The 16,842-nt window shown below is 44.7% G+C and overlaps 1 protein-coding gene across 1 annotated transcript in view; it reads right to left on the bottom strand.

Moving 5' to 3' along the window:
- The window catches only part of LOC144799051 (mitochondrial inner membrane m-AAA protease component AFG3L1-like), a 275,930-nt gene that overhangs the window by 98,478 nt on the left and 160,610 nt on the right, over nt 1-16,842 (bottom strand). The window contains exons 11-12 of the mRNA XM_078670217.1: nt 1,584-1,691; nt 847-972 (exon numbers count right to left, since the gene is read on the bottom strand). Coding sequence (XP_078526343.1) covers nt 847-972; nt 1,584-1,691 — 234 coding nt within the window. The remainder of the gene's footprint in view (nt 1-846; nt 973-1,583; nt 1,692-16,842) is intronic.

Here is a 16,842-nt window from a genome sequence, read left to right as displayed (position 1 = left end):
ACCAAGTTCCTTGACCCAGGCCCTGTTCGGTATCCCCAGATTTCGATGAACCCGTATGAAGGGCCAGTCCTTGGCCTACGTGCGTCCTACTAAGCTTTGGACCTCGCTACCGGACGACCTGAGAAACTGTAAATAATTTCTCACATTCAGTAAGATGCAGAAAACTTTTCTGAATATGCATTATTGGGACAGCTTCTCTGCGACCGCCTTGCACCGGGAAACCCTTTGGGGTAGCTGTGCGCACTACAAGTTGCTAATAACAATCCACGACTACTGTGTATTGAAGTTGTCATTTTAAATCATCAATTATGTATTTAATGTGCAGTGATTTTTTACTTTCCACTTCCAAAAACACTACCACCAAAATAAAATAAAAAACTAACCCTGTATCAAACCTACACTAGCTGAGAAAGCCTGGGTGTGCTAATGGCGGAGCCTTGATACTGGGATTGGCACTTTTAAAATCAAAATGGTTAATTCTATTGTTCAATAAAATTTCCTTTTCAGTCCCTATGGTCCACACAAGACACAGAATAAGGCTTGGCTAGATGGGGGCATTTAACGTGGAGATGGAGTTCAACCACTGCCTCTTAGGAAAAAGTAAAAGGGATTTGGTATTGTTATCAAAGTACAAATTCTACCCCACACACAATTTCATGGAAGATTTCAGGATGGAAAAGATGGCTCTCCTTCTCTAGTCAGCATTATTTACAGTAACGGTAGCCTTTAAACAATATTTACAGCTGTATTTTGCAAGAAGCAGTACTTTTGATGAACGTTGTTACCAAAAGATAACAGTTTCACTATTTCTGCCTCAAAAGAGCTACAAATTGTTATTTGAGTCACCTGTAAATCCCGGAGTACGAGCTGCCAGTTTTCTTGCAAGTGCATTGCTATCAATATTTTCATCTAATTTTAGAGGTTTTAGATGTACCTTGAAGATGGACGCTCTACCTTTAATATCTGGCGGTCCTAGTAAGAGGGAGGAAAAAGGTTAAAAACAAATGAGGAGTATAACCAACTAAACACCACATTGAATTATGAACTGGACTGGATTCTAGGTTACTATGATGCATATTACTACTACAAAGGAGCAGAAATGTGAGAAAAGTGACATTTTTGTTAAATTGTTTATTTCTGCAGGAGTACAATACATCGGGTTGTCAAAACAATGAAATCAAATACAGAGAATGTAACACTGAAAAATCCTTATACTGAATAACTTGTATGGGGGAGTGACCAGGATAATTTCCTATGTGAGGCATAACATTGGTAGAACAAAGAATGCTGATGGTACAAGCCCTGTCTGGAAAAGAGCATAAGCCTATCAGCAAAAGATTTGCCTCTCAACAGAGGCACTCGAAAACCAGTACCAGAAAGTGGGAAAGAACAAAAAGAAGATTAATGTATGCATCACTCTGATGCAATCTGAGAGTGTCATCATTCTGCTGTGCAAGATTTTAAAATAAGAACGTAATACAGTGCATTATTATAATACAGTGCCTATTTCACCGATTCACTCAGTGTGTTCATCTGACATACCTTTAAGATTCAACAGTACAGCTGTAGATATTAAAATTTACCTATGAAAATCTGACGATCAAAGCGGCCAGGTCTCATTAATGCTGGATCCAGGATGTCTGGTCGATTAGTGCCAGCAAGCACCACAACATTTGTGCTTGTGTTAAAACCTGTGCATAAAAATGTAATGTTAACCACAGTCTAATAACTCATCTTCTCTTCATACCAAGATCTTTTAAATTTCTATATAGGAGGTATAGAACCACATATAGGTTAGTTACAGATGAGAACTTTGCATTCACGCCCAGATCCAAACCCCTTTCTGCATCTCCAAATTCTCTACCCTGGGTTCCAGTACACACATGTTGGATTCTGTAGTTTTGACAGGATATGACTTGTGAGGATCAAAAGACATGGAAGAATGGTTGGTAAATGAAGGCAAAGCGCAAAGAACAGATTATCTTTTTCTAACTCTCATTTCCTGCCTTGTACATTGCCTTCTTATGGAATGATTGCAAGAAACTATCCACCAAGTAACTTGAGCCTATGTATAAGGGACATCCTTTGGGGGGGATAACAAATAAAGTAGGGAAAATGACACCTCTGGAGTTTATGAGCTTTCTGATGTTGCTGTGTTTGTGTGAATCCATTTTGTGACATCGGAAGCGGCCCACAGTTCCTTACAAACCATACTTAGCCTTTGCTGAAAATGTTAGCAAGTTTGACACCACAATCATGTCAACCTCCCAGGTCACCAGTTTTTCAAGGCAAAACACACAGAAGGTGCATCATAAGTGAAAAAAAAGAGTGGGAAAAAAAAATACCAAAGTGAAAAAAGGAACAGAAATAATAGCCCAAACAATGAAACAAAACCAGCCCAATAGACATTTTGGGCATGGGGCCAGAATATACCTAGATGCAATACTGATTCAGAGAAGCAAATTAAACTCTTGAAACCAAGAACAACATAAAAGTACAGTTCAAAAGGAGGTGAGCATCCACATGGAGAGATCAGGGTTAGTTGTATGCACGGTAAGACAATACATATAACGAACTACAACCAGTAATATTTTGAATACGCATTGCATGTTCAGCAACAGTAGTCACATCAGAGTTTCTAACAAGCAATAAGTTAAAGCATATGGTGATGTCAGTAATATGTAACAGTCAGTAAATATATGTCAATTGTATAAAATTATGCATAGGGGATTCAGGTGGTTATGGATAGTCCAGAGTTTTTCACAGATATGTCGAGTGGTCCAATCACGGTATATGTAATGAATTCAGAGAGCAAAAGCAATAGGGAAGGGGAGTCGGTTGTATGCCATTTCAACGCATTGTTTTACCACGCATTGCTTTACAACGCTAATATTACCACGCATACCGTTAGTTCGCGTTTGTATTTAATGAAAAAACACAAAACTATGCAAACAACTAGCACACAAACATTCACCACACATGCCATTACAGCGTTGAAATTTTTTTTTCAATTGTATGTCTAATTCACTTTTGTTCTTCTGTTGTAATGAAAAACATGAGAAAACGCTCACAGTTTTGAAGAGCTGCTCACAGCAATGAGAATCGGCTCAAAGAAATGAGGGGAGGCTTGCGGGAATGAGGGACAGTTCAACGGAATGAAGAGGAGCTTGCAGGAAGGGGGGGGGGTGGCTCGCGCAAATGAGAGGCAATTCACAGGAATAAGGGACGGGTCACTTGAAAGGATTAAAAAGCGGTTTACAGGAATCAGGGGCGGTTCACAGAACTACAGATAGAAAGATGATACAAGTGTTTAGAAGAAGCTACATGACCCACGAAAACACTAAAAGGCATACAACAGTGGACATGCAAAGACAATAGGAAGTAGTCACCGCAACCCACAAAAACACTAAATGGCATACAACAGCAGACATGCAAAGACAATATGAAGCAGTCACTGCCTGCTGAAGGACTTTTAGAAGCTGTGCCAGTTCACTTGATCAGCAAGCACAAGGGGAGTCAAGCAAGAGGATGGATGTCCATTTCTACTATCCTTGTACTATTGCACTAGCCACCCGGATGGGTCTACTCGACGACGCAGGAAAGACGGGAGGGCAGCGCTCTCTCTACATTGCTCCTCCCCCCCCCAGGAAAAGTTTGTTTGATTATAATTGCGCTGTCTCCACATTCCTTTGGGCCCTCATTTTTGGACCTTTATCACAAAATCTGTCACAATCTTGACACAACGTGTGCTTGCTACATTTTAATCTACCCTCGAGACGACAGAGCTCACCTCATAAAGGTAATGTTTGGCTTTATTTTTATTTAGTTTTTACTGCCTCTCCTTATTTTGTTTGTCTCCTCTTCTCATTGTTAATCATCCCCAGGAGAACCATGACTCAAAATGGCTGTGGTCATCACTTACATTTAGCAAATCACCTCCCCCATCCACTGACCATCACTAAGTCCTTGTAAAAAAATTGTCTTACTGGGATCATCAAAACAGTTGTAAGACTTAACTCCCCACCACCACGACCTATTCATCTTAATGGAAACAGGACTCATCTCCTCATCTCCATGAGTTTAAGAGAAACTGAAACTGGACTACTCCTCCTCGCACAATTCCTAACCTAATCATCATAATGGAAACAGGACTTCTGTCCTCATCCCATGAGAGATAGAGAAAGTGAGAAAGGACAACTCATCCTCGCACAATTCCTGGAAACAGACAAAGGACTATATAGCCACTCTCTATCTTTCCTAAGGTGTCGGCCATCTTAGACTAGTCCCACTTCAGGCACCCTAATCACATTCTCTTCAGCTGCGACTTCCCCTCCCACACTCATCAGATCAGCACCTCAGAGCATTCTACAGTACTACACACTCACCTCACCTACATCACAATTCTCACCATGGAACTCACAGGCACCCACACCTACAAAATCAATTACCCCCCAAGCTCACTAAAAAATCTGCCAAACGTTTCAAACACAACTTGCTGAAATCCCACCCAGAAACCCCTTTTGCAGACCCTTATTTTTCACTTCACTATGGGGTCACGACCACCGACATCATTTTCTACACTAAACGCAGAGCGCAATGGAGGAAAGCCTTCCTAACCTTACTCACGGTTTCCTCCACGAGGAAGTCCGCACATGGTCTATTGATTTCCATCGCACCATCACAACTCTTCCAGGCGACAGCAACCATCACTATCTACAACAACGGTACCATTCTCACTCAGTCCACGGATCGTAGTCTTAACCTATTCGATAACATATTTCCCATTATTAAAGAGCATGTATCCAATTCACTTACTCCTTCCCAGCTGACCCCCCACTCCTAGCACCCAAGCCATTACATCACCTACTCATTACCCCACCCTCCCACCCGACCCCCTTGCCATCTAGGTGCTCAGAGCCGCACGCCTCCCTCAACCCTTCTACCCCACACTACAACACACATCTCCTCTCTTCACCTAAGCCTTACCTACTTCCTAACCACATTAATGTAACCACTAACTCACCCCCTATTCAATCTGTCATTTCCCCCAGAACAACCATATGCTCTCCCACCCCTAGCCCCCTCCCCCATCACCACCCCGCCTCCTCTCACATCTAGTCCCCCTCCTCCTACACCACCCTCCCCCTTACCTTGGCATTGCCTCATAACGACACATCTTTCCCCCCACCCCATCATTGTAGTCACTCACGCACCCACTAGTGAAGCACCTATCACACCTCCTCTTCCACCACCATCCACCCCAACTTCCTCTACACCCACGCCTAACACATACCCAACACTCTACCCACTACCTCTCCATACTCTCCCCACGCCTTCATCAGATCTCACACCGAACCGAGCCAAATCTCCTCAATTTATACCACGCTCTACCACCCCCACCACTACCGTTCCTAACTCCACTTTGGACAAGATTATGTCCACCCTTCTCCAAATTAAAGATGAGCTACAAACTTTCAAAGAGCTGTTTTCGAATCAACCCAGGCACCCCTCACCACCTAGTACCCTCTTATCCTGCAAGCCCCCCACCCATCCTACACTCTCACACAATCACAACCCTCCTTACTGGACCTCAATTCCTGCCCGTAATTCTTCCACCCGCCCCATACGAAGCATCAATCCACTTTCGTGGTACGACATACATGCCCTCCTACACTCCTATGATACCGCTCCCATGACCCACACAGCCACCACACACCTTCCCATCCCTACTATCCCCTCCAACCCTCACAGGCCCCCTACACAAAACAATAGAGGTACCATCTCTAATAATCTTTAAAAAGTCACCCTCACTCTGGACCCCTCCCCCTCACTCATCACCCCGCGGCTCAAATGCACACTACTAAATTGTAGATCTGCCCCTAGACACGCATCTGACATAGCCAACCTCATTATCGCACTTGACCTTGACCTGATCATACTCACCGAAACCTGGTTAGCAGAATCTTCCTCCCCACTCCAGTACCCCCTAACTATCACATCATCAGATTGGATAGGACTGGCAAAACAGGAGGTGGAATTGCATGTATTCACCGGAGCAACCTCTCAGTAACTAGAGCCATCTCCCCTATATTCTCCTCCTGTGAACACATCTGCCTTGACGTCAACAGTGAGAGTAATCCAGTATGCTCTCTGCATATTATCTACCACCCACCAGGAGACAACCTCACCTTCACTGAACACCTCATGGACATAATCACAACGAACTCGGGTCGACAAAACACACAAATATTCCTTGGTGATTTCAACCTTCATTGGAATGATCACAACTACTCGGTGGTCAATAGTCTCAAAAACGTCCTCAATGCCCTAGACCTCACCCAAATCTGCAACAGCCCCACTCACGACAAAGGCTCTGTCCTGGACCTAATCATCTCCAAAGGTGACGCCACCCAACTCGACTCAATCCAATCCTGCGATTGGTCTGACCACCACATTATCCCACTCTTCATCAATGAAAATGTGAAACTCAGCACAGGTCAATCCACCAAACCCAAGGCCTGGAAAAGAGACCTGAAGAAAATCAATCCGACCTCTTCACCTTCTCCCAGTTACAATCTTCTCCTACCCCCTACCGGCACCAACGATGTTCAGGTTCTCACCGACCACTACCTCAAGTCAATGACAACGATAGTCAACAAAGTAGCCCACCTTCAGTTAAAGAGAGTCTCCTCTAAAAACTCAAAACCATGGTACGACGGTCTGCTTATCAAAGATAGATGAGCTATGAGACTAGCTGAATGCAATTGGAGATCTGCCCTTTCGGCTATGCACCTCAAAACACTAAAGAAAAAGAGAAGGCTTACTTTAGAAAAATCAAACGCTCGAAAGCTGATTTCTTTAGCCATCAACTAGACCAAGCAAAAAAAACGGCCCAAAACACTATTCGAGCTAATCAAAACTCAATCCAAGGAAGAACCTCAACGATTACATAACACAACTCGCACTCTACCGTCCTGTGAAGAATTCTCTACCTTCTTTAACCTAAAAACAGACAACATCAAGAATGATCTCCTCACTGATCTAAGCCTATACTCCAGCCCCCTCAGCAAAACACCCATTAAACTAAAAAACAATGCTACATGGTCGTCCTTTGATACTTACACGGGTGAATCTATAGGCAAGACTCTCCATAACCTGAAGCCTCCAATCACCTCTCGGACCGTCTACCTGCAAACGCTGTAAAGGACATCCCATGGCTTCTCCCGCTCTGGACCAAAATCATTAACAGTTCACTTCAACAAGGATGCATCCCAGACTCCCTCAAAGTGGGACAAGTATCGCCCATACTAAAGAAACCCACAGCAGACCGTACCGGCCCAAATAACTATCGCCCTATCTCCAATATCCCTACCTTAGCCATATTGTTAGAAAAATGTGTTCACCTCCAACTGACAAAACACATCGAGCACTTTACGTACTAACAGAAAAAAGGGTTTAGATTTCAGAATAGAACCAGGGCGCTCTGCTAGAGGTAGACGCGCAAATCGTGTCATACAACAGTGATAGTGTGGTGCAACTGGGTGAGCGGAAAAGACCCAATAACCACTTAGATGTGTGTCAGAAATCAACTGACACACTGTACAAATACTATAACATTACCCTATGCACACAACAAAGAAAATAGATATAATTGTGTCTATGTTGACACACATATATCGGAGGACAAAGCTAACAAAAACAACACAGGGGTTTTCTGTACAGTATTGCAACAGTTCAGTCCTTTAATTATTTGAAAACCAGTCAGCCGACACGTGTTTCATCGCATTTGGAAACATTTTTCCGCGACTCCTCAGGGCTGCAATTGAGGCAAGAAAAAGATAGGAAGTCGCTCCGCCGGTGTTAATTCCGACCCGGCAGGGCCTGAGCCCTAGTGCGTGGTTTCCAGTTGTAAGTGTGTCAACATAGACAAAATTATATCTATTTTCTTTGTTGTGTGCATAGGGTAATGTTATCACGTCGAGCACTTTAACCTCCTCAACTCACACCAATTAGGATTCCGAGCAGGCCACAGCACAGAATCAGCTATGACACACATAATTGATGACGCGCTTCAAATTCTTGATCAGAATGGTACTTGCCTCCTCATTCTACTCGACCTCTCATCAGCTTTCGACACGGTCAAACACGAGAACTTACTCGAGCTGTTGAATATCAGAATGGGTCTTTCAGGGACAGTACTCAAGTGGTTTAACTCCTTTCTTCATAACCGGACTCAGAAATTCAAGATTAACAACACTATGTCCTCACCCGTTCCAATAACACTAGGTGTCCCACAAGGATCCTCCCTATCCCCAACTCTGTTCAATCTAGTCATGGAACCACTCACCGCACTGCTTCAAGCATCTAATGTACAATTTCACATGTATGCAGACGATTCCCAACTCTACCTTAAACTACAAACCCCTGAAGACATCAAACTACTCAACTCAACGCTTAAGAACACACAGACATGGCTGGCCGAGAACCATCTCAAACTTAATGCTCTAAAAACAGAATTCCTCCTCATAGCACCTCCCTCCAAAATCCCCATCGCTCGGGATTGGCTTAAACATCTCACTGCATTCAACGTTCAACCTATCATTGTGGACCCAGCAAAATCTTTAGGTATAACCCTCGACTGCAATCTCAATGTGTGGCTCACCGATTAGAGCGGCAGACCCTGAGGCAGAGGTCTGGCCCGGGACCAGGGTTCAATCCCCGTCGCGACAGGGTCTTGGGCTCAATGTCCTCGGACCTGATAATTCTTGCCTCGGTGCCTACTCTAATCATGGGTTCCACTCTGCAACTCTGGGCAATTGCTTGCTTAATCTCCACACCGGTCCCAACAACGCTAGGATGCCTGGCTTCACCTTGGGGGTGCCCAGGAGTGGACACCTCACAGGAACAGGCCAGGAAGGATTCCACAGCGGTATTCGTACAGCGCTTAGAGACCCCTGGGTGATAGGCGCTATACAAGTGCAAATTACATTTACATATGCAACATCATATCTGCAATGCAACGAAGGGAGCTAATTTCCAAAACAATACCTTGAGGAAGCTGAAACCCTTCCTCCCAGCCAACGACTTTAGGACCGCAGTCCAAGCCTTAGTTATCCCTCGGGTTGATTATAGAAGTGTCGCCCTCTGCGGCCTCCCCTTATCAACAACCGCACCCTTAAGAGGCTCGATTAATGCTGCAGCGAGACTTATCACTGGATCAAAAAAACGCTCACACATCTCTCCAGACTTAAAATCCCTGAATTGGCGACCATACGAAGCCAGAATACACCTGAAAATCGCACGCATTACACATAAGGCCTTACACCACAACTCGCCCAGTTACATCGCTCTGAAATTGACAATTTCAGGGTGCTCAAGAGCCACAAGAAGCGCAGAAACTCTCCTTTTGAAACCACAAAGATTCCACAAGAAAAAAACACAAACGCTCCTTCTCAGGGATGGCACCCAGGATCTGGAATGCCCTCCCTCCAGAAACCAGACTTATCTCATCTACGGCATCCTTCAAAAAATAAGTCAAATCGATCCTCTTGGCTAAATTCACATGAATATAAACTGAGGAAATCTTGTGACTCTTTCTCTCTCCCTTGTATTACACTGTCTGAACTGACCACCCATGCACATTTTGTTACCTTGCACTGTTTGCTATTTGCACAAAATGCCTTGTTAAGTATTCTTCTGTCTTTATACTCCATATTTATGTAAAGCGCTCTGATATCTGCAAGGATCTTGTTTGCGCTATATAAAACTTTGAAAATAAAATAAAATAAACTCAATAAAGAATCTTCTAATCCGCACTGATATTGTAATGAAGAGAAACACTACATAGAGAAACACTGCCACCTACTGTTCAAATGTGTGGTAAAGAATTTCGCTGTTAAGCCTTTCATGGAAAGAGTCTATTCAAAGTAAAAAATGCGTCAAGCATGCTCCAGCTTCTTCTAACAGACTATTTCCACCCGAAAATCGATAACATGATCTCAAAATTTATATAATTTACAACAAGGGGTGGTGATGGACAGAGTCTCTGAATTAAGCAGAGTACTCTCACCCAGTCAAGAGATCAGGGCTAGATCCAACACCGTTTTTTAGCTCATTGCACCATCCCAGTTTCAGAACCTGGCTGTATGCAAATTAGTCTGTCCCTGGCCCAGTGCATCATGGGAACAGGGCAGACCAGACTACAAAAGCCAATTCTTACACTGGGAAGGAAACAAGCTTCCGGGGACCGGTTTCTGCCATTTCAGGCGTCTTCGGCCCGGCTTGCTTGAATCCTGATGGTGCAATGAGCAAGGGACTCACATCTGAGTATACCCTTCCACGCTTAGGGTGGACAAAATAATTTACAACAAGGGGTGGTGATGGACAGAGTCTCTGAATTAAGCAGAGTACTCTCACCCAGTCAAGAGATCAGGGCTAGATCCAACACCGTTTTTTAGCTCATTGCACCATCCCAGTTTCAGAACCTGGCTGTATGCAAATTAGTCTGTCCCTGGCCCAGTGCATCATGGGAACAGGGCAGACCAGACTACAAAAGCCAATTCTTACACTGGGAAGGAAACAAGCTTCCGGGGACCGGTTTCTGCCATTTCAGGCGTCTTCGGCCCGGCTTGCTTGAATCCTGATGGTGCAATGAGCAAGGGACTCACATCTGAGTATACCCTTCCACGCTTAGGGTGGACAAAATAATTTACAACAAGGGGTGGTGATGGACAGAGTCTCTGAATTAAGCAGAGTACTCTCACCCAGTCAAGAGATCAGGGCTAGATCCAACACCGTTTTTTAGCTCATTGCACCATCCCAGTTTCAGAACCTGGCTGTATGCAAATTAGTCTGTCCCTGGCCCAGTGCATCATGGGAACAGGGCAGACCAGACTACAAAAGCCAATTCTTACACTGGGAAGGAAACAAGCTTCCGGGGACCGGTTTCTGCCATTTCAGGCGTCTTCGGCCCGGCTTGCTTGAATCCTGATGGTGCAATGAGCAAGGGACTCACATCTGAGTATACCCTTCCACGCTTATGGTGGACAAAATGATTCAGTATCGTTTTTGGCCACTATAGGTGTGGCAGGGTATACTCAGACATGAGTCCCTTTCTCACTGCTCCATCAGGATTCAAGCAAGCCGGGCCGAAGAGGCTGAAATGCCAGAAACCGGTCCCCGGTAGCTTGTCTCCTTTCTGGTGAAGAATTGGCTTGGTAGTTTGGTCTGCCCTGTTCCCATGATGCACTGGGCCAGGGACAGACTAATTTGCATATAGCCAGGTTCTGAGCTGGGATGGGGCAGTGAGATAAAGAACGGTGATGGATCAAGCCCTGATCTTTGGACTGGGTAAGAGTGGTCTGCTTAATTCAGACACTCTGTTCATCACCACCCCCTTTTCTGTATCGTTTTTGGCCACTATAGGTGTGGCAGGGTATACTCAGACATGAGTCCCTTTCTCACTGCTCCATCAGGATTCAAGCAAGCCGGGCCGAAGAGGCTGAAATGCCAGAAACCGGTCCCCGGTAGCTTGTCTCCTTTCTGGTGAAGAATTGGCTTGGTAGTTTGGTCTGCCCTGTTCCCATGATGCACTGGGCCAGGGACAGACTAATTGCATATAGCCAGGTTCTGAGCTGGGATGGGGCAGTGAGATAAATAACGGTGATGGATCAAGCCCTGATCTTTGGACTGGGTAAGAGTGGTCTGCTTAATTCAGACACTCTGTTCATCACCACCCCCTTTTCTGTATTGTCTCAAAATTTATATGGCAGGACAAGAAGGCTAGGATCAGCTTCAAGAAGTTGAGACTTCCTAAACAACATGGGGGCCTAAATCTGGCGGACTTTCAAACCTACCAGCTAGCTTTCCTGGCAAATCAGGGATCACAGTGGGTGTCCGCTTCGCAGGGATACTCCCCAGTATGGCTTCAGGTTGAGAGAGCCATACTAAACAATAGACACCCCCTTACCCTGCTCACAACGAACACCTACCCCACCGCGTCAAAGCAGATTTTCAAAAACACCATGATAGCTATGCAAAAAGTAGACAAAAAAATGGGGACCAGTATTAGGAACTCCAAATCTGAGTCGCTCTGGGCAAACAGCAGAATCAAATATAGGGGAAAGAGCCTCAACTTCGAAACATGGATAGAGAAGGGCATATCCTTTCCGCCTCAATTAGTCAGGGCCCCATCACATTCTCCGACCTGAAAAATAGCTTCCAACTAGAGGATAAGACCTATACAGATTTCTAAAAGTCAAGGCAGCCCTAAAAGAGGCCAAACTACACAACACACTACCCTCGATCTTCCAATACGTAACAAACTAGGCCATCAAGTATCACGCATTTATAAACTACTGCGCCCAAACAACGCCAAACCCAACCTCAGACTAACCGAGTACGGGGACAAACAGCTAAAGGTCCAGCTAAGCGAGTTTGAGTGGGGGAAGATCTGGTCCTCACCCACACAAAACAAGATCACCCTAGTCCTAGCACAAACTAAGTTTTGGCTCCTTTATAAGGCATACTGGACCCCGGACTGCCTACACACACTGGGCATTAGAGAGACGAACCTCTGCTGGAACTGCAACACACACAGAGGGGACCTAGCACACCTAATCTTCCACTGCCCTACACTTAAGATCTTCTGGGGAAGGGTATTTGACTTTATAGATGAGATCTTTAAGCACAAGACGACCAGGGACTTTATCTCCATTGTCACAGCGGGTATAAGATCAGACCTGGCCTCGGAGCACGACGAGGATCTTATAGACCTCCTGCTGACAGCGGTGGTCAAAACAGTCCTGAATAACTGGAAAGACTCAAGCAAAGCGACCTTTCAATCCCGGCTAAACGGGATTACTGACCTGAGAGGCGCGGACAGTCTAGCATTGCAGTAAACCCTGTGGAAGGCCTCTACCAGAGGAATGTGGGAGACCCTGGACAGGTTCCTTACCCCCCACAAACTCCCATGAACGGCCAGTCCAGAAGGCCTACCAGTATCCTTATCACTGCTCGGACGGATCGAGCCAAGGTAGCTACAACGGGGTTTGGACCGCTCCTGCACCACCTGGCTTTGGTTGTGGTTTTTTGCTTTGTATTGTGTTGTTGCATAGGCTGAATCTGCAGTACTCTATATCCTCCCCTCTCTCTTTTCCCACTGGTCTGTTTTCTGTCTTTTCCCTCTTCTATCATTCGCCTAAAAGCATACCAGACCACTGCAAGTGATGTATACGATTGTTTGTACCACTCATAAAATTCCAATAAAAATGTTATTAAAAAAAAAAATGTACTCCGAAATAAAAACGTCGAAATAAAGGCTATTTCCCGTGAAAAAGACAATGTAATGGTATGTGTGGTGAATGTTTGCGTGCTAGTTGTTTGCGTAGTGGAGTTTATTTTCATTAGAGTAAATACAAACACGGACTAACGGTATGCGTGGTAATATTACCGGTGTAAAACCATGCGTGGTTAACAAAAGGCAGCTTAGTTATTGCGCCTTGTGAGATATGTACATACAATGCTTTCAAACTGTGAAGATTGTGAAGATTGAAAGGTGCAAAGGGGCTTCTCAATTAGTGGATGCAAATCATCATAGTGAAGAGGAATGAGTCCCCATAGAGTCCTTTGTGACAGAGCCAGAAGCAAGCGTACCATAAAGTCAGAGTAGAGAGAGAAGAAAAACATGCCCGCAAAGTTCGGCACTGGTATCAGATGGAGCTCAAGGTGCCAGTGATAGAGGGGATGCTGGGCTAACCTCGACTGAGGTCATAAAGGTTAAGGAAAATGCTACTTACCAGTATGCATCTGTTCTTGGCATGTAGGGCTGCTGACATTCATATCTTAGCATAGATCGCCACCTAGTGTTGGGTCCAGATGTGTGCACCTGGTTGTCTTGGAAGAGTCTTTGAAGTATCACGAGATAGGTGACTCCTCCCCTGTACTACAGTGCGCATGGGCATCTTCTCCATCTACAGATTGTTTTTCGCCATTGTGGCAAAGATGGAGTATTGAACAGTAAGATATGATCATGTAAATGTATGTTAAGAAGGTAACCCTGCAGCAGTGACAGGCAGCGGGAGGAGGGTGGTCGATATGAATGTAAGCAGCCCTACATGACAAGGACAGATGCATACTAGTAAGTAGCATTTTCCGTTTGAAGCATGTGGGCTGCTGAATTCAGATCTTAGCATAGACTGTATAGCAGTTTCTCCTCTAGCGGTGGTTACCTGTACCAGCTGCAGTGGTTTGAAAAATAGTTTTAAAGACAGCCTGGCCTACAGCAACTTGCTGCTTTGCTTGCACGTCTACACAGTAGTGTTTGGTGAAAGTGTGTATTGTAGACCATGTAGCTGCCTTACGTATGTCTTCTAGTGGAATGTTTCCTAGGAATGCCATGGATGCCCCCATTTTACGCGTTGAGTGTGCTTTTGGGGGAATTGTTAGAGTGCGTTTAGCTTTTTGATAGCATATTTGGATGCATTTAACTATCCATCTGGCTATTCCTTCTTTTGAAATGGGATTTCCTTTATGTTGTGGAGTGAAAGCAACAAATAGCTGCCTTGTTTTTCTGAATGATTTGGTTCTGGCAACGTAATATAGCAGAGCCCTTTTTACATCTAGTGTGTGTAGGGCTCTCTCAGCCACTGACTGCGGGTTTTGGAAGAAAACGGGCAATTCTATTGACTGATTGATATGGAAAGTGGATATAACTTTTGGCATAAACTTAGGGTCAGTACGAAGCACTACCTTATTGTTGTGTATTTGCATGAAAGGTTCTTGAATGGTTAATGCCTGTAGCTCACTCACTCTCCTGAGAGAGGTAATGGCAATTAGAAATGCCACCTTCCATGTTAAGAATTGTAATTCACATGAATGGAGTGGTTCGAAAGGTGGCCCCATAAGTCTGGTAAGTACAACATTTAAGTTCCAGACTGGCGAAGGTGGACGTTTTGGAGGGATGATTCTTTTTAGACCTTCCATAAAAGCTGTGATAGGTGGTATCCTGAACAGGGACACGTGTGGTCTGTTCTGGGGATATGCTGCTATAGCAGCAAGGTGTAGCCTTATGGAAGAGTATGCGAAATTGCATCTTTGAAGATGTAGTAAGTAACAGATTATGTTTTGGATAGAGGCATCTAATGGATTGATTTGGTTGTTATTGCAAAAAATTTACAAATCTTTTCCATTTAGCTGCGTAGCAGGCTCTAGTACTTGGGCGCCTTGCTTCCTTGATAATGTTCATGCAGTCTGGAGGCAAGTTAAGATAACCGAATTCTAAGACCTCAGGAGCCAGATCGCTAGGTTCATCATATTGGGATCTGGGTGCCTGATTTCGCCATGGTTCTGAGTTAGTAGCTGTGGCGATATGCGCAGTCTTTGATGGGGAACTACTGAGAGTTCTAGGAGTCTTGTGTACCATGGTTGTCTTGCCCATGTGGGAGCAACCAGGATCATTGTTAGAGATTGTTGCCTTAGTTTGCGTGCCACTAATGGAATCAGTGGGGTTGGCGGAAAAGCGTACGAAAATCTGCCTGACCAGTTCATCCATATCGCATTGCCTTGTGACAACGGGTGTGAAAACCTGGCGGCAAAGGACTGGCATTTTGAGTTTTCTTTTGTGGCGAACAGATTTATTTCTGGATGTCCCCACTTTTGGAAGAATGGTTGGAGGGTGAATCTCCCATTCGTGTATCTGTTGGCTGTGTCTGCTATTTGATTTGTCTTTCCCTGGTAGGTGTTCTGCTAGGAGAAAGATGTTTCTTGGGATTGCCCACCTCCATATGCTCTGTGCTAGGTGAGACAGCTGTGGGGAGTGTGTCCCTCCCTGTTTCTGGATGTAGTACATGGCTGTCATGTTGTCCGTCCGGATCCACACAGCCTTATTGTTCAAGTATTTTTGGAAGGCTTTCATTGCTAGAAATATTGCTAGAAATTCTAAGTGGTTTATATGCAGTGTCCTTTGCTTGAGTGTCCAGAGCCCTTGGACTGTGTATTGAAGTAGGTGGGCTCCCCAACCTGTCAGTGATGTGTCCGCTGTTAATATTACTTGTGGAACTGGCTCTTGGAACAGTCGCCCCTTGGAAAGGTTTTGTGGGTTCCACCACTGCAGAGAGTTGTAAGTGCGACTGTCGACCAACACTAGGTCTTTCAGTTGTCCTTGAGCTTGGTTCCACTGTTGCGCTAAGCATTCTTGTAATGGACGTATGTGAAGCCGGGTATGAGGGACAATGAATATGCATGAGGCCATCATGCCTATAAGCTGCATGAACACTCGAGCTGGCAGGAAGTGTTGTGGTTGAAATCTTTGAATGAGCGTCTGCATGCTGGCAATTCTGGCTGGATTTGGATATGCCTTTGCCATCAGTGTATTTAATGTTGCTCCCAGGTATTGTTGTATGTGGGAGGGTTGCAGATGTGATTTTGGGTAATTGATAGAGAATCCTAGACTGTGCAGTAACTGGGTTGTGTTAGAGGTATGGTTTGCACACTGTCTGTATGATTTGGCTTTTATGAGCCAATCGTCCAGGTATGGAAACACGTGTATGTGTTGCCTTCTGAGGTGTGCTGCTACTACTGCTAGGCATTTTGTAAAAACCCTTGGTGCTGTAGTTACCCCAAAGGGGAGAACTTTGAATTGGTAGTGTTGACCTTCTATTGTGAACCTCAGATATTTTCTGTGAGCTGGGTGTATAGGTATGTGAAAGTATGCATCTTTTAGGTCTAATGTAGCAAGGAAGTCGCCTTGCTGGAGTAACGGAAGTACCTGCTGTAGAGTGACCATATGGAAATGCTCTGAGAGTATGTATTGGTTTAGAGGTCTGAGATCCAGTATCAGTCTGA

Source organism: Lissotriton helveticus, chromosome 12 (genome assembly GCF_964261635.1).
Source record: "Lissotriton helveticus chromosome 12, aLisHel1.1, whole genome shotgun sequence".
Taxonomy (NCBI): domain Eukaryota; kingdom Metazoa; phylum Chordata; class Amphibia; order Caudata; family Salamandridae; genus Lissotriton; species Lissotriton helveticus.
The sequence above is the reverse complement of the archived record's forward strand: the minus strand, read 5'-3'. Positions and strand labels throughout refer to the sequence as shown.